The sequence below is a fragment of the Nicotiana tabacum genome, chromosome 22 (genome assembly GCF_000715075.1).
Source record: "Nicotiana tabacum cultivar K326 chromosome 22, ASM71507v2, whole genome shotgun sequence".
Classification (NCBI taxonomy): domain Eukaryota; kingdom Viridiplantae; phylum Streptophyta; class Magnoliopsida; order Solanales; family Solanaceae; genus Nicotiana; species Nicotiana tabacum.
In genome coordinates, this window is record NC_134101.1 from 222,156,948 (window position 1) to 222,176,043 (window position 19,096).

Below are 19,096 nucleotides of genomic sequence, written 5' to 3' on the forward strand. Positions count from 1 at the left end.
TTAACATTTTTCTCCTTGTGATGCCCTAGTGACCATAAAATGGTCTTAAAAGTGAGTGGGAGCAAGTCTCAAGGATAGCATAAATCATAAACTTGATTCATGTTTTTTCCAAACTACCACTTCAGAATGTTCCTTATCTTACTTCGCCAAATAAAACTCTTTTTTATACCATACACTATGCATTACAATCTCCGCATGTCCTCACCACAACAAAAATTACGCCTCAATCCCAAACAAGTTGGGGTCATTGGTCATTAGGCAAGGTCCGCTTTGTTGTGCATCTCTAATGTTCTGCTCATGGTATTTTAAGAGCTTGTTGCATCAAGACAGTGACTAAATCTTAAAACTCGATAAGAGCTTACATATATATATTTATGCTTTGCATTAATAGCTTTGCTAAGCAATCTATGCAGCTATAGAAATTCACAAAAAATTTCAACCAAGTTTGATAAAAAATTATTAAGGGGTATAGACTCTGAAACCTCAATTCTAAATTAGCCCAAAAATAAAAGGAAGAATAATTGTTCAGGCTATGGTTGTACTAGTTTTTGTAAAGAATATAAGTTTTTCAAGACTTGCTGACTTTCCAGAAAAGCTTTGAGAAACGCTCACATAGCCGATGAGCCTCCAAAAAACCTTTTTTCCTTCAAACTTTCGACAGTTTCTTTGATGCTTTCTTCGAGAGGAGTGAATTCAACACCCAAGCTTTTCGCCCTTTCCTTTGATACTTGATAGTTTTGCATCAACGGATTGTCGTCAGCACACCTACAGAGGTTATTTCAAGAAATGTAGTTAAAAAGCAATTTCAATGCAAAGCTTGATAGTTTCATGCTATTTCAAAAGCTTGATTGTCTCATGTGCGCGCTCTCTCTCTCGCTGATCTATTTCTCTCACATAAAGTGATCAAGAATCAATCTGCATGTCATATTCATCTAACGACATAGCAAGTTTGTGTGATCAAAGCCAGAGGAGGATTTAGAGGGGCGGAAGGGGATTCACCCGAAACCCCTTCGCCAAAAAGTTACATAGTATATATAAGGCAAAATCTGTTTTTTTTACCTCTATATATTAAGCTTTGAATCCCCTTGACACAGCCCAAAAACATAGCTGAGTGGTCAAGGGGGTTCAAACTTTTGTAAGGTCATAGGTTCAATTCCCACTAGCTACAATTTTTTTTAACTTTTTTCTTTTTGAACCCCCTTAGCGGAAATCCTGCCTCCGCCACTGATCAAAGCTCAAGCAAAAACGAACTTATTTTTTGATGAGTACTTACTTTTCTGGAAGTCGCATAGTAGGGTAAAGATCACGTAATATCTTCAGTATATCAGAGTAGTGGGCAACTCTCTCAACCATTAAATATCTTCCATTAGCTGAAGGATTCTCAAATGCGAGAATATGTGCATTTGCGACATCTTTGACGTTAACCCACCCAAAGGTAGAATTTGGGTATGTCTCGGCACCTATATAACATGGAAAATAAACATTCAAAATGAGGAAAGGGAAGGTAAAACATATTTAATGAATAAACAGATTGCAATATCATTAGGGGGGAAAATAAGAAAAAGTAATTTTACCAATAAAATGATTACATTTTCATGACTAATATTGTCTGCCTCAATTGTTCTGTTTAGCCTTTGATTGATATTTAAACTTAAAAGGGTATATTACTATGAAGTCCTCTCTTTTTTTTGAGAATGTAACAGATTTATATATTAATAAAAAGACTTCACTAAAAAAGTGAAGTCACCCATAATTGGGGCAGGGCAGGGTGGGGCAGGACAACCTTTGACCCACTAAGATTTTGACCTGCCCTGCCCTGCCCCGTTTAGCCTTGTTCCAAAATTTTGCCCTGCCCTGCCCTATTAAGCCCTGCCCCGTTCTGCCCCGTTTAGATTCATTTTCATTTTTTTTTCATTTTCCAGTAAATACTTTGTCTTACCCGTATATTTATATAAATACCATATTTTACATCAACTATGCCAAAGAAAAACAAAGAACATCATCTTTGTTTTAAACCATCATCTTCGAAGATTAACGTGCTATTTGGTTTTTAACCATCATCTTCGAAGATTAACTATGAGAAGATACATAATATTGCAATTATATTTCAATATTTGTTGCAATTATATTTGTTTCAATATTTCAATATTTCAATTATATTGCAATTATATTTGTTTCTTAATTGTCAATATTTGTCTTTATAAATATTGACAATTAAGAAGGGACTTCGGCATTCTTTTTAAAATTTTATCACGAATTATAAATTACGAACAATTAAAGTTGGCATTAGTAAATGTCACGGTTGAAAATCATACAACACATGGCTTCTCTCACTCTCAAGATAACGCATAATATGTATACTTTGGATTGTCTATTTCTTTAATTGTAGCTTTCATGTTACATTCATTAATACGTAGAAAATTCTACCATCCTTTAAAGGTATTATTCCAAATTTGTGTCTGCGACATCCTCTAGCTACTTCAATATCAATTTATGAAAAAGAAGACATAGAACAATAAAGTAAGCAAGGGGCTGACCTACAACCTGCCCTGCCCCATTAAAATTTTTCAAAAATATAGTTTTGCCCTGCCCTGCCCCGCCCCGCCCCATTTACATATTTCCCTGCCCTGCCCTGTTTACTGTTTGCCCTGCCCCGCCCCAATTGCCATCCCTACCCATATTTACAAAGAAAGTGCCCATAAAGGCAAAAACAGAGCACTACTAATCCTAGGTCATCTCACAAGGAGTCTAGAACATCAAAAATGGATTCATGATTCTCCAGACACTTTCCTTTACACCAAAAATAGAAAAGAGCCAAACATTTCATCTTTATCTTTTGGATATTATTGTATTTGTATTCAAAGCATCTTTGGTTTCTCTCTTCCCAAATTGTCCACCATATGCATGCTGGAACAATTCTCCATCTCTCTTTATAACTAGAAATGTTGCCCTCCCTATTCAGCAAGTTAGAACATCATTAATTCTTCCCGGCATTGCCCATGATATTCCCCTTAAGCTGATGAAGATTCTCCATATTTGGAGAGTGAAATTGCAATGCAAAAAAGGATGGCTAATTGTCTCTGTCTTCTCTCCACATAAGTAACATCTAGAACACAGGTGGAATCCTCTCTTGACTAAATTATCTTGTGTTAGTACTGCTTCTTTTGCAGTAACCATGTAAAGCATGCAACCTTGTATGGAACTTTTACTTTCCATATCATCTTCCATGGCCAATAGCAAACCTGGTTGTTGGACAAGTTGAATTCCTTGTAAGGAGACCTAACAGAAAACTTCCCCTGCCTATTGCTTTGCCATACGATAAGATCTTGATTAGAGTTGATACCACTGAATAGCTCCAAAGTATTGTAAAAGTCAGTTACTCTTTCAATTTCCCAATCATTTAGCATTCTTCTGAATGTAAGATTCCATCCATGATTAGTCCATGTCTCATGTAATGTTGCTTGTTGCTGTTGATTCAAGGAATATATGTCAGGAAAGAGATCCTTCAATGGTCCTTGTCCTAGCCAATTGTCATCCCACAGTGAAATCTTCCTACTATTTCCTACCTTGAACTTGGATTTATTAATCATTTTTGGCCATAGATTCCCGATTGACTTCCACAAACTGACGCCATATGGTCTTCTCCTTTGGTTGTCCATTTTCCTTCCGTTCCGTACTTCTCCGTAACAACCTCCTTCCACAGTGATTGTTCATCTGATGTAAATTTCCATAGCCACTTCATCATCAAACACTGATTCTGAACCCTTATGTTTTTTATTCCTAGTCCCCTTGCCTTTTTGCTAGTAGTGATGATGCTCCAGTTAACCAGGTGGAACTTCTTCTTCTCATTGTTGCCTTCCCATAGGAAATTTCTTCTTAAAGCATCAATTCTCTTCGCTACATTAACTGGGATAGGAAATAGAGACATCATATAAGTAGGCATGGCATCTAATACAGAGTTAATCAGAGTTAGTCTACCCCCATAGCTAGATATTGATTCTTCCAGTTTGCTAGCTTCTTTTCACACTTCTCCAACACTCCATTCCAAATTCCTTTTGATTTGCTCTCGACTTCCAGTGGCATCCCCAGGTATACAGTAGGGAGTTCACCTACATTCCCACCTAGAATATCAGCAAGACTTTGTACCTCCATTATCTCATTAACCGGATAAATGAAGCTTTTGTACCAATTTATGTGTAGAAGTGGCTTCGAAAAGAATGAATATCACCCTTAGTACTTTCAGTTGTTCTCTATCAGCTTCACAGAACACCAAAGTATCATCAACATACTGCAAGTGTGAAATCCTCATGTTGCTATCATCCCTGCAGTTCACCTTGAATCCTCTGATCCAATTGTTTGTCTGTGCTCTTTTTAGCATATCGTTCAAACCTTCCATCGCAATAATGAATAAGAAAGGGGATAGGGGATCTCCTTGTCTCAGACCCCTCTGGGAAGGGAAGAAACTAGCTGGTGCTCCATTGATGAGTACCGAGAAGCTTACAGTTGAGATGCAGTATTTTATCCGGTGAATCCATCTTCTACCAAAACCCATTCTTCTTAGTGTTTCAAGGAGAAAATTCGAGTTCAAATGATCATATGCTTTCTCTATATCCAGCTTGCATAGTATACCAGGTTCTCTGCTTGTTTTCCTTGTATCGATGCATTCATTAGCTATAAGGACAGCGTCCATGATCTGTCTGCCTCTTATGAAAGCCATTTGTTGAGAATCCACCAGCTTGTTGACCACCTTTTTTAGCCTCTCAGTCAGTAACTTGGAGATAATTTTGTATATACTGTCTATCAGACTGATAGGCTTGAAATCTCTCAGTTCTTTGGCCCCCTGCTTTTTAGGAATCAAAGCTACAAAAGTGGCATTAATGCTCTTTTCAAACATTCCTTGATCATAAAAGTTTTGAACCGCATCTACTACATCCTTTTTAACCACATCCCAGCAATTGGAGAAAAAGGCCATTGTGAAACCATTTGGACCTAGTGCTTTGTCACCTGCACATGCCTTAACACTGTCTCATATTTCCTGCTCTCCAAATGGACTCTCCAGCATTGAGTTATCTTCTGTGGTAAACATCTGGTTGTTTCTGATGGAACCTAGTGGCCTCCACTCCTCTTCTTCTGTGTATAGGTTTTGATAGAATCTGATCACCTCCCTCTTGATATCTTCCGGGTTTTGTAGAGATCCCCCTTCTACTATTAACTGATCTATATTATTAAATCTCCTGTGAGCATTAGCTGTTCTGTGGAAGAATTTGGTATTTCAGTCTCCCTTTTTTAACCAAAGGGCCCTGGATCTCTGTCTCCATGCTACTTCTTCATGGTTTGCAATCTCCTCAAACTCCATGGTCAATGATGTTTTTGTGATTATTTCCTCCTCTGACAAGCTCCTTTGGTCATGTATCTCCTCCAGCACTACAAGTTGGTTGAGGATACTTGCTTTCTGTAATGCTAAGTTGCCTTGAAGAGTTTTGCTCCATTCCTTTAACTTTGTCTTCAATGCTTTAAGCTTCACAGTTAGAATGAAATCTGGCCTTCTTCACAGGTGAAAGAGTTCCACCATTCTTCAATTCTGTCTTTGAATCCTTCAGTGTGTAACCACCAGTTCTCAAACTTAAAGTATGATTTAACTGGATCCCAACTACCACATTGCAGCATCAATGGATAATGATTTGAAGTAACTCTGTGAAGCAATGATTGCATTATGTTTCTGAAGTCTTCATTCCAGTCAGCAGAAATCAAGAATCTATCCAGTCTGGCTGCTATTACATGTCTGTCACCTTTTCTCCATGTGTACTCTCCTCCTGATAATTGGATATCTACCAGTTCCATGTCTCCAATGAAGTTTGAAAAATCAGTCATAGCTCTTGTGAATCTGGAACAATTCTTCTTCTCTGATGGGTACCTTACTGTATTGAAATCCCCACATACCACCCCAGGTCCATTAAATAGACCTCTTGCACCTGCTAGCTCCCACCATACTTCCTCCCTCTTTTTTCGATCATTAGGAGCATACACAAGATGCCATGCGTATTCCGGAGTCTTACTTGAAAATTTACATGTAACTGTATGTGCTCTAACCCAACATACCTCCCCCTTCCATATTCTACCATCCCACATTACTACAATACCCCCTCTAGTCCCACTAGCTTCCAGCTAAGCGAATTTCATCCATCTATTACCCCATAATTCTTTTACAATCTCCCTAATACCCCCTTCTATTTTATATTCTTGGAAGCAAAATATCTCTGCCTTCCAACTGAGTATCAAACTTTTAATTAATCTCCTTTTCCTGACTCTATTTAAGTCCCCTAACATTCCATGAAATAATGTTCACTAACATTGGCTATGACTGATGATGCTTCCCCCCTGCTTCTAGTTCTATTGCTCTTGAAATTGCTTCCAATATCAAAACCTTTCAGCTCTTTGAATCCCTTCTTCTTCTTTGAAATCTGGACATCCTGTGTAACTTCTTTCCCTTTGATCGCTTGCCTTCTGTTGTCAATTTTCATGTAAAGTTCCAATGCTTCTCTCTCACATCCACTAAAGTCCACCCCAAATTCTTTGCTCAATCTAATGATATTCTGATGTACCCATATTGATGCTTCAAATTCCAGGTCTTCTTCTGCCTCCAAGTTTTGATGGTTTAGAGGCACAATTTCTTCAATTGCCCATTCCACAGCCATATCAGATTCTTTTGATTGCATGTGCATGTTGTTGTAGCCCTCTAAATTTTGTCCCTTCCTTCTGTGCTCAGCAAGAATCAACATAGCGTTATCTTCGGGAATAGCTTCTTGTTGATTTTCTTTATCTCCATCATCCTCCCTCTCTTCTTTCTCTTCTTTTGAACTGTCGTTGTTGTTTCTTTCCTTTGGTTCCTCCCAGAAAGTGGTCATTTGATTTGCCCCAGAAGATTCGAACTGAATAGTTGTTATCTCTTCATTAAAAGGATCTGGCAAGTGCTTTGTGAATGGTATTTTAAATGCCTTCTCTTCAGATATAATTTGGGCCAATGAATCTGGGCACAATTCTTTTTTTGTTGTAGTGCTGCGAAACCCTATTAGTATTCATTAAAGAGTCACATAACTCATCACTTGCTCTTTTAGGGATAGGTTGAACCTGCTTTGAGCTACCCACATGTCCCATCAAAACACATGTAGCTCCTCCCCTATTGGCTGCTTGTTTGCTATTACTCTCAGGTTCAACACATGTAGCTCTGATCACTTGCTCTTTTAGTTTTGTTTCCTCCTCAGTTTCGATCCAGCCACCACAAAATTCCCCAACTTCTTTGAATACGTTTTGAGACCATCCCTCTAGCAGGTTCAACCTATCCCTCCCCTATTGGCTGCTTGTTTGCTATTACTCTCATGTTCGTGCGATTGTCTTCTCCGTTTACACCGCCGAACGTTCTCACCGGAGCTTCACACCAGATCTGAATCTCGAATACTACCCTTTCACATTCTACTTTCACTGTTTTTGGTATTGCCGATCCATCTCCTCTCACCTTTATTCTTGCCCATTTCAAGTGATTTTTTAGTTTTGTTTCCTCCTCAGTTTCGATCCAGCCACCACAAAATTCCCAAACTTCTTTGAATACGTTTTGAGACCATCCCTCTAGCAGAAGCCCTACTAATCTAATCCATACATGATTCATCATTTTATTTCTTGGAACGGACCCAACCATCGGATTCCACCATTGGAGCTTAACTTTGTGTTTCTTCAAAAACCATTCGCTTCTCAGTACATGGTCAGCGATTATTTTCGAAGAGAATTCGAAGAGGAACCTATTCTGGTGCATCTCGTAGATGTTGATTCCATGTGGTTGCTTCCAAGAATTTGCTGCCCATTTACGAACTTCCTATAAAGTTGCAATTTCGAAGTTTTCGTCTGGAATGAATCCCACCAGGCACCTGTCTAGCAAATCGTTGTGTGTTAAATCTCCAGAAATGTGTATAGTGTCTCCTTCTTGTTGGATCTCCGCTTCCTTCATATCTCTGCTTGCCCATTTATGGTTTCTGACTGTGTTTGAGTAAAGAAGTCCTTCAATGACTTTTGGAGCAATAATGGTGTTCCTTCGTACCCTGCCATTAATGAACCTTTCTATTTTTGTTGCAATATTTGACCAACCTGAATTGAATGTCGCCTCCGGAACAATAATAATTGACCTTCCCCTGCTTTGGACTTTAATGATGGTTATATACAAAAACTAAGTTGATCTCCCATTTTGTTTGAAATATACAAGAGAATTCACCTCTAGTTTAATAAGCACATCACCCCAGCATTGTCTTTTGCAATAATTGTACTTAACCATAGCCACCCCACCTAGCCCATCAGCCTCGAGTCCTTCAAATTCCAGCCAAAGCAACAGGACAACACCCAACAAGAGCAAAATGATAAAAAGCCGAACCAGTATTTTGGACGAATTGCTCTCAATTTAACCCCATTATTTTAAGCCATAAGACTGAGGTGAGAATCTTGTCATATTCATTTTTTTAAGGCAAATAATTTTATTAATAATGGGAAAAAGAACTCCCATATACGCTCTTGTCATATTCATACTAGGAGGAAGATCAATCTAGTTTTGTTAAAGTAGTCGAATAGGTCTACTTAGGTTGACCGAAAAGAAAAAGATGGCAGAATTTTGTGTTTTGTCTTGGCCTTAGAGACCGCCTTGGCATTGCACACAGCCTTGGTCTTGGCCTGCCGCGCGGCCTTTGATATTTCTATTTGTTAGATTTAACAGTCCTGTCCATGTTACTTCACCAGATTGATAAAGGTACTTAGTATAAGCTATAAGGTAAAGATTTAACTAACTAAAGTTTAAAACATACCATTTACCAAGTTCAAGACTGCACCAGAACTAGTATTGAGTGTAGGCTGTAACAAAGGACCAATAACCATAGCAGGATTTATTGCAACCATATCAATCCCTTTCTCCTTCACAAACTTCCATGCAGCATCCTCAGCCAATGTCTTTGAGAGAACATACCAGAGCTAAAAAGAAACACGAGGAAAGAAAATGTCATAGATTGAAATCCAGACCCCCGTGGAGGGGGGGGGATCAAAATAGTGGAGAGTCTACAATTCCCACAAGAGAGAGAGAGAGAGAGAGAGATTCAAAATGGTGGAAAGTATGCAGTTGCCAAGAGTAATAACATTATTCATATATTGAGCCTTTTTCTTTTCTAAGGAAGCTCGGAGACAGAAAACCGGAGATCTTCACAAAATGTGACTGCTTTATTTAAACATGCAAAGGACAAGGAGGTCACTTACAAGACTCATTGCAACTAATCTCAAAGATTTCAATCAAAAGAAACCAACGAAATGTATGTACTCACCAGACTTGATACGTCGCAAATAAAACATATAATGTAATATGAGATGATTCTTTATAATTAAAAAGTCACTAAAACAGCATAACTTTAAGCATATATGTCCAAAACACACGTCTTCCTAATTATATATCAACCAGAGAAGCGCTTGGATGAACACCTAAAAGTAAGGATCAGAAACTTCAATTGGCATAAATAACTTCAAAAATAGCAACTTGTGACATTAATCAGAATTAAGTGCCGAGCATAGATGCAGTAAGAAATTCTTTAAACTGGATTACCTTGTCATGGTTAATGAGTTCTTGTTGAGATTAAAATGATAAGATGCACACCGCTATGATGCGCCTGGTCAATCTTAGTACCAAGCTATCGTAAAAGTAACCTTGTCATGGTTAATGAGTTCTTGTTGAGATTAAAATGATAAGATGCACACCGCTATGATGCGCCTGGTCAATCTTAGTACCAAGCTATCGTAAAAGTAACTGTAGGCAAAGAGTCTAGTTCATCACAAATCTAGGTAGCCCTTACACTCTTATAGAGAGTATATATTGTGTTTACAAATTTTTTAGGCACGCCTCGGCTGCTGTTTTAAACATTTATAAGTCCCTAATTTTCCCAATACACACACAAGAATAAATAGTTACACATTATTAGCACACTTTAAATTGTCCGTGAATGTGCCCTTAAAAAGACGAAGAAAGAACTATAGGCACACCTGTTTTTCCGTGAATGTGCCCAAAAAAGACGAAGAAAGAAATATAGGCACACCTGTTTTTCTCTGCAATAGTCTGGACTGGTCCACCAGCTTTCATCAACCACAACCTCAGGTGTCCGAGGCTGACCACTATAAGCAACTGCAGCTATGGAAGATGTTAAAACCACTCGTTTTACTGACGGTGCTTTGGCACATGAACCGAGAAGATTGAGTGTCCCCTTGACAGCAGGATCAAGTAACTCAGCCTGAAATATGGGCAAACCCAGGGTTGACTTGCAATGAAAACCATCACTAGAAAGCAAGTTGGCTATGTTAATTTCATAAAATAAATACCATTAACATAATACACATTTCATTTTCTGGAAAACATGACTAATCTTATTGTGCAACTACCAAATGTGAACAATTCCACCATCAGCTAGTAGAGGTCCATAAACAAAGCACCATAATAACATTATGAAATTCTTAAGATTTATATATTTCAAGAGCTGTATACTTTAATATTGGATTGTTCTCTCATGACATTTAAGCCACTGTCACAGTTTTCCTTTAAAGGGATGACCACTACTTACTTTTAAACATCATATTTGTGTAATATGTATAAGTTGGCCACTAATCTACAAATAATCTTTTTCGGGATCACTGAAAAATTATCATTTTTCATTTTTAAATGAACAATATCAAAGACAACTTTGATCCAAATTCCAAAAGAAGAATATGTATTAGCTTCGCTACTTTTTCAGAAAGTAATTATCTTTATATTATACCGTTTATAATTTCTAAATAATCCAAGCATCAGAATTAGATATTACAATTTTTTGTCATGCTATGCATGCAAAGCAAGTTAAGAAATTACGATAACACACGTTTCGTATGTAACTAATGTCTGGAAGACACTTTTATACTAGAAGGAAAATAAGTTTCAAAATGTACAAATGATGGGTCAAGTTGGCACATCAGACTATAACCCATTGTTAGCCCATCTTGATCCAACCCACTCGGGCTAGAATATACTTTTGGGATGGTCATCTATTGATTTGGCCAATTTTAACCGGCCAAATTCAGCCTACCCCACCCATTTTCTATCCCTACTACTTACTCTAATGAACTTTCCTCGACCAACCATAAGTCTAGTTTTATAGCCGCTAGATATGATCCAAAGCAGAGAGAGTTCTAGAGATAGATCAAGGAGAATTTGTTATCTTACCGACATGATTCAAACCATTCAATCACTACTTTTATTAGGTTTCATATTTTGTTTTTAAAAAAAATTAGCTTTCGTATTTATGTGAGAGTTTTATGAGCCGTTTGGATTGGCTTATTTTAAGTGCTTTTAAGCCAAAATTGTTATTAAGCCATTGTAGTGTTTGGATAAAGTAAAAAAATACTTTTAAGCACTTATTTTTAAGCTAAAATGACAAAAATAAGCCAAAAGCTAGAATTCCTAACTTATGGCTTTTGGCTTAAAAGTCACTTACAACAAGCTCATCCAAACGGGCTCTTAGTCTAATAGGTGGTAAAAAAGTAACTTAACTGACATTTGCGGACAAGTAATAATGGTGAATGATTTCTTTTTCTTTTTAGTAATGGTGGTGTTTGAGCCAACTTGCACATACCCCAAAAATCCCGTCGGTACCCACTATCTCCCACTAGCACAAGTACTGAGTAACTCTGTGCACCTATGCTTAGGCTGTTAGGCAGCTGGGGAGATATCACATAGCTTAAGCTAACTGTTTTTTCAATGGATGAACAGATTTCATGAAACTAAACTTTTAAAAAGTTTTCTATGGCAGTCTAATTTTGATACGGATCGTCAAGTTACTAAACAGCCAAGCTACAAAAGGAGCTTGAAAGAAGAGAAGAAAGAGAGTGAAATTTCAATCTGAAAAAGAGAAAAATATGAGTAGGACCGAACAAATGGAGAAGGAACCAGGACTAGAGAAAGTGAAAACGCAAATTATATTATGGCAGGACAAATGCTATGCTATGCTATGGCAGGACAATGAAACAGGACAAATGTTATGGTTCAACAGCATAGCATTGGGCTCCTTTCAAATGCAACTGAATTTCTCCTAGAGAGACTAGAAGTGGTGATATTGACTCTGTAATGACTAAAGCTAACTTGATATTAAGATAATAAAGATGCTGATTTCCACACTTCTATTGATTTCTAGAGAACACCATTACACTTTGGGCTTTTCTCAGCACTACCTAGAATAACAACAACAACAACAACAACAACAACCCAATATAATCCCACTTAGTGGGGTCTGGGGAGGGTAGTGTGTACGCAGACCTTACCCCTACCCTTGGGTAGAGAGGCTGTTTCCAATAGACCCTCGGTATCCTTCCCTCCAAGAACTCCCCACCTTGCTCTTGGGGTGACTCGAACTCACAACCTCTTGGTTGGAAGTGGAGGTTGCTTACCATCAGAGCAACCCCTCTTGTCTACCTAGAATAAAGGATAAGTATTTACAATATCAAATTTACGAGAATGGGAGGGACCTGTGGATCTGTAACAGAGTAGTAAAATGGAGATGCTGTATGGAATACACCTTCACATCCATCAACCACAGCATCAAATGAACCTTCTTCTAAGAGGTTTGCTTTGAACAAGTGAAGCCTCTCTTCGGCCCCACCAAGGGAAAGCAAATGTTGTGTTTTCTTGGGATCATCTGCAAGAAGAAATCACAATGTATTCACCACATATAAGCAGTAAATATGACCTAATAACATAGGCATAGAATGAAATATCTAATTTTTTCATACTTCGATATTAAATTAAGAGCGCTGAAATTTTAAATCCATGTGATAGGCAAAACAAGATCAACCTTAGTAATCTTTTCTTTACTATACTAAACTTATTTAGTTCGTGTGTTAATAGGAGAAAAAACTCTAAATCACATGGTAGGGAAAGACCTACAATCTTGCGAAATTAATACAGACATAGCTAAGAACAAAATACATTTGAAGAAAAGTTGGTTTTGCGTAGTGATGTGCCATAATAATCAATTGAGTAATCAAGTCACAAAGCTTGAATTCTCTAAACAAAGGAAGGGAAGGGGGAGCTGGGAGAATAAGCAAGAAAAAGAAGACGGGGTGAGGGCGAAGGTGGGAGAATAAGCAATGGGATAAGTGGAAAACTTTTAAGTCACGGACTGCTACATAACCCATTTCCCCTACATTGGTCAAATAAGGACTTGGCCAAATTTTCATAAAATATGTTCTCCGGGTTCATCAGACACTGACCAACAATAAGGAGAAATTCTCATAACGAAAGAAGTGGCTGCAAGGTCATGGATGAGATAGGATTTGGTCTAATAGCAGGCCAGGGCCAGTGAGCGTTTGAATCAGAAAACATATGTACCAATACATAGAGGTATAATGTGTCAATGGCTCATAATGGGGCTGGAGGAGCAATATTAGGTGGTTTAACGTGGAGAAGAAGCGGGAAGATGCAGAGAGCAATCAAATAATCTAGACACATTAATCAACCACTTTTTACTCAAACTTTATGTCTTCAGTAGACCAACTCCTATAGCAAAAGATATTTGATAATCCCATACAAATTCACTTCTAGTTAGGTAGGATAATCCCCCCCCCCCCTCCGCCAAACCAAAATCCTTCTTAAATACCAGACTTTTGTCTGTGGCCCAGTTTGAAGTCGTGTTGTGCGCCTAACACACACATCACGTACTGCGCTCTTAACACTAGACCAAAGCCCTGGGGGCAACAAAAGATGGATTTTTCTGCTCAACCATGTTTGAGAACGATACATGAGTCGATAACATAATCACAACATAAACTTGTATGACAAATTGAGAAAATATCTTTCCATTATCACAACATCATTTATATGTCAAATTTGAAAATCTCATTAGTACAAAGCCTTCTAACAATCCATTGGAGCACGGAGGAAGCCTAATGAAATCAAACCAAAATACTCAACTGAAGACCTTAATTAGACAAATAAATAAAAGTGTCCCTTCTCTAATAGCTTAAATTTTTAGATCAAACCGTTCATATAATCAATATGGTATCAAAGCAGATAGAGAGACTGCCACACATCATTAATTGAAAATAGAAAGAAAAACTTCTCACTATTTAAAAAAAAAAAACACAATCTGGCCCGAGAAATAACATGGGGCCCACACGTGAATCAAGATATATAAATAAAAATATACAGCTCCGTAATAATTTAATCTTTTAGATGACACAGTCCTTGTATATCAAGGGTACACTTGTCTCCGTGTGACCTATAGGTCACAAGTTTCAAGCCGTGGTATCATTTTGCATCAAGGTAGGCGGCCTATGTCAATGTCACACCACTTGGTGCAACCTTCCCCGATTCTACGCGAATGCAGGACGTTTCGTGCGGCTGCCCTTTTCGTCCTTGAATATCAAAATATTAAATATCTTTTAAACCTAACATTCCAAGATCCTAACATCCCAAATGATCATAAACACAACAAACCAATTGCATGGCAATCAAACCGACATTTTTCTCCCAATTGTCATAAATCAAAATCCAAGAAACTCAACACCCATAAAAGATCACAAATCCATGTTCTCCATTTCTCCATCAAATGAAAAAACTGACCCAGAAACTAATAAAAAACGTGAATCGTTTGATTATAGAAAGAGATAAAAAGTGAGAGAAAAGGGGACAAACTTGGGTCACGAACGGAAGCCTTAACAGTGTAACCACGCTGGAGCAAGAATTTGACGAGCCATGACGCTATGTAACCTGAAGCTCCTGTTACGCATACTGTTTTCGCTGCTAAACTCATTCTTCCAAACAAGACACAGACACAGAAACAGAGGAATGGTGTTGAGAGAAAATGTGCGTATTTGGGATTTTGGGAATAAAGAATTGAGAGACTGATGGAAAAGGAAATTGAGAGATTATGCTTAAAAACCAGCCACGTGCGCTGTTTCCTTTCTTGGTAACTTTGTGTGTCAAATGATTAAAATGGTCCTTAATGTTTTGGGGTCGTGTATTTTGGTCCTTGATATATACACCCCTAAAAACTAACAAATTTGTTAAAAGTTATGTTTGTTACGAAATAAAAGCAATTTAGTAAAACATGAACAAGAAATAAAGACAATTTAGTAAAACATGAACAAGAAAGAGATAGAGAGAAAGGAAGAAATTTTCTTCTTCAATTGCGTGTATTTTCCTATTTATTACAAGACCTTTATATAGGCATGAAAAGTGAAGAAAATATGTCATGGAATATGTCATTGAATATGTCATTAACCATTTGAGAGAAAGATCATGGAGGAAGAGTAGACATCCACCATATTTTAATTTTTATCATAACACTCCCCCTTGGATGTCCATAAATAATGTGCCTCGTTAAAACCTTATTAGGAAAAAACCCTATGGGAAAAAAAATCCTAATAAGGGAAAAAGAGTACACATATTTATATGCCTTTTGGTTGCCTCGTTAAAAACCTTGCAAGGAAAACCCAATGGGATAAAACCTTGTAAGGGAAAAAGAGTACAACGCGTATTAACTCCCCCTAATGAGATTATTAGTTCACATCATTGAGCCTTCGTATCCCAATCTTGTACACTAGTTTCTTGAAGGTTGACGCCGATAGATATTTGGTGAACAAATCAGCCATATTATCACTTGAACGGATCCGTTGCACATTAATATCACCATTCTTTTGAAGATCATGTGTGAACAATAATTTAGGTAAAATGTGCTTTGTCCTAACTCCTTTATGAATCCTCTCTTTAATTGGGCTATGCATGTTGTATTTTCTTCATACAAAACTGTGGGTAGTTTGTCACACTTCAAACCACATTTGTCTCGAATAAGATGTATAGTAGACCTCAACCATACACATTCTCGACTTGCTTCATGAATAGCAATTATCTCAGCATGATTAGAAGTAGCCACAATTGATTGCTTAGTCGATCGCCAAGATAAGACAGTGCCACCACATGTAAACACATAACATGTTTGAGATCAAGCCTTGTGTGTGTCAGATAAATACTCTACATCGACATAATCAACAAGATCGGTATTGCAATCATTGCCATAAAATAAGCCCACACTGGTAATCCCCCTTAGATAACGCAATATGTGCTTGATTTCATTCCAATTTCTCCTTGAGCGGAGCTATATCTTGCTAAGACATTAACTGAAAAGGTTATGTCAGACCTTGTAGTGTTAGCAAGATATATTAGCGCACCAATTGCATTAAGATATGGTACTTTAGGACCAAGAAGCTCTTCATTATTTTCATGAGGTCAGAGTGGATCTTTATTTATATCGAGTAATCTTACAACTATCGGGGTACTTAATGGATGTGATTTATCCACATAAAAGCTCTTTAAAATCTTTTTAGTGTATGTTGATTGAAGGACAAAAATTCCATCTTTCATATATTCAATTTGTATACCAAGACAAAATTTTGTCTTTCCAAGATCTTTCATTTCAAATTCTTGCTTTCAACAATCTACTGCTTTAGGAAGCTCTCCAGGAGTTCTAATGATATTTGAATCATCAACATACATGGCGATTATAACAAATTCAAATTCATATCCTTTTATAAGGACACAAGGATAAATTAAATTATTCTTATACCCTTATTTCAACAAGTACTCTCTCGTGCGATTATACCACATGGGCCCTGATTGTTTCAATCCGTATAAGGATTTTTGAAGCTTTATTTAATAAATTTCTTGGAAACCTTAATATGCTCCAAGACAATTTAAAATCTTTCAATGATATCCATTATACGCATATCAAGTTTTTCATATATTGCCAGATTAAAACCTGAAGTGACTATATCCACTATAAGAGAACATGTCTCCATATAATCAATGTGAGGATATTTACTAATTTTCTTGTGCCACAAGTCGTCTTTATGTCTATCGACTTGAACCCTTCGCACAAGAACACATTTATACCTCAATTGACTTAATACTTTCAGGTGTTGGACTATCCATCCAACTTCACATTTTTCAAGTGAAGTCAATTTCATTGTGTATTTTTTATTTGGTCAATCTTTTATCCGTCCAAATTTCATGACAGATTTGATCTCAAGATCCTTGTCAATATTAATAATATTGAGCGCTACATTATATTAACAATATCATCGACAATCATTTTATATCGATTCCATTATTACCCAATAAAGACATAACTTATTGAGATCTCTTTATTTCATTATTTTTAGGTACATGAGCCTCTCACATGAGGTCTTACGAAGTGTTATGTCGTGGTGCTTTCTAGAGCCACTTGCCTCCTTATTATGACCATTTTGCCCCTCTCCTTCTTCAAGGAGTTTTATCTTTGGAACCGATTGGTCTGTTACGCTTCATGCGTGCCATAGACTCTGTCTCTTATGGACTTTATTTTATTTGGAGCATTAACAGTTGAAATATGACATTTAGCTTTGGGTCAGCAAATGTGTCTGGCAATAATTTATAAATTAATTATCACTTGAACTTCAAGTTCATATTTTCTTGTACAAGGATCTATATGTATTCATAATAATTCATTTCGCGTATCACTTTCTCAGCTATCCACTTTCTCCCCCTAATGTTGGGATCACCAACACATTTCCCAACCTTCTTTGGGAACCTATCTTTGTGCATTGTAGTGGCATAATTAAATCATATAGCACATTCATATTTCTATATAGAAATTATTTGGTTCCTGACCCTGAACCGATTGTGATAGGGAGAAATTTTCATAACTTGGCTAGATGCGTACAAGTGCTGGTGTATATTAAATAATACATCTCATACCAAATTTCATTTTTGGGAGTTTTATTCTCATAACCAATGATTTAGCTATAATTGGAGGCATACAATTTCCGCTAAACCAACTTGGATTTAAACCAGTATTATCAAGATAAATCATCATAATTTATATTCTGGAATTATGCTCTAATAATTTGAGCAGGCAATCTTGCAAAAACCAAACTGCAAGTTGATAACAAATGCACATGTAACCATAAAATAGATGCATTTTTTAAAATCATATAATAGTAAACGGTCCACATGGCAGGTGACTGAGCCCATATATATATATCACCTTTTATTCCTTCTAGAAATCAAGGGATTCAATCTCAACCTTTAACTGGTATATCATGAGAATAAGAAGCACAAGAGAATTCTTGAAGAATCTTCTATTCTTCAATATATGTCAATGTAATTCTTAATTAGTTTTTCGCATCATAATTGAACCGAGATGGTCAACCGGTCATGCCAATTAATATTTGTTTTAGTAAACCTCTAGTTTACTTGTGGCATATGATTCCAGCATCATGCTTATATTTGTGTAGTACAAATAGAAATAAGATCGGGTAACCTTTCATATTTACCCGGTATGATTATAGAAATATGAAGATATTCAATCTTCCTTTCATTTATAGTCTCAATATGCCAATCACTTTGACTTATATATTTGAAACTCAAAAAGTTTCTTTTGAGACTTTACAATATCAATGTCATGAATAAGTTTATTCATCCGGGTAGTAACAAATTAGTTTTTCAGAGTTCTTAACAACTTTTGTACTACAAGATCTTTTATCATACCATTCATATGGTAAATGTCTCCTTCACGGATAAAATTATATCATAATAAATTGTCATGGTCAAAATCATCATAAGCAAAATCATTTCTTGCTTTAACTTTGCCTTTAATAACTTTTATAAGGCATGACAAAATAATATTTGGCGTACCACATGTACACGACCAATGACATATTCATGTAACCACACAATAATATTTATTCTCTTTATTTTACTCAAACCTCACTTAGAGGTGAGTTGTGTGGTATTCATATAATCATGAATTGCATGTCTTTATTCATTGCTTTTATCACATATTACCACATTCAACTTTAGGAATGAGTTTGCATTCTCAATGCTTACACAAGTCATATTCTCTTCAAGGAATGGATCATAATCAGCGACGTGTTTTATTATTTTCATACCAATTTGATGGTAAACATTGCTTCACATTTTGAAGGACTATTTTGAGAACCCTTATTGTTCTCCTTTTATAATCAT

The 19,096-nt window shown here is 36.8% G+C and overlaps 1 protein-coding gene across 1 annotated transcript; it reads right to left on the bottom strand.

Moving 5' to 3' along the window:
• Window positions 1–608: 608 nt before the first annotated feature.
• LOC107804645 (cinnamoyl-CoA reductase 1-like) lies at window positions 609–14,846 on the bottom strand. The gene is given in 6 exon segments (NM_001325758.1): window positions 609–765; window positions 1,274–1,460; window positions 8,841–9,003; window positions 10,110–10,301; window positions 12,562–12,731; window positions 14,729–14,846. Coding segments are annotated over 6 exon segments (987 nt in total).
• Between the last annotated feature and the right edge of the window lie 4,250 nt (window positions 14,847–19,096).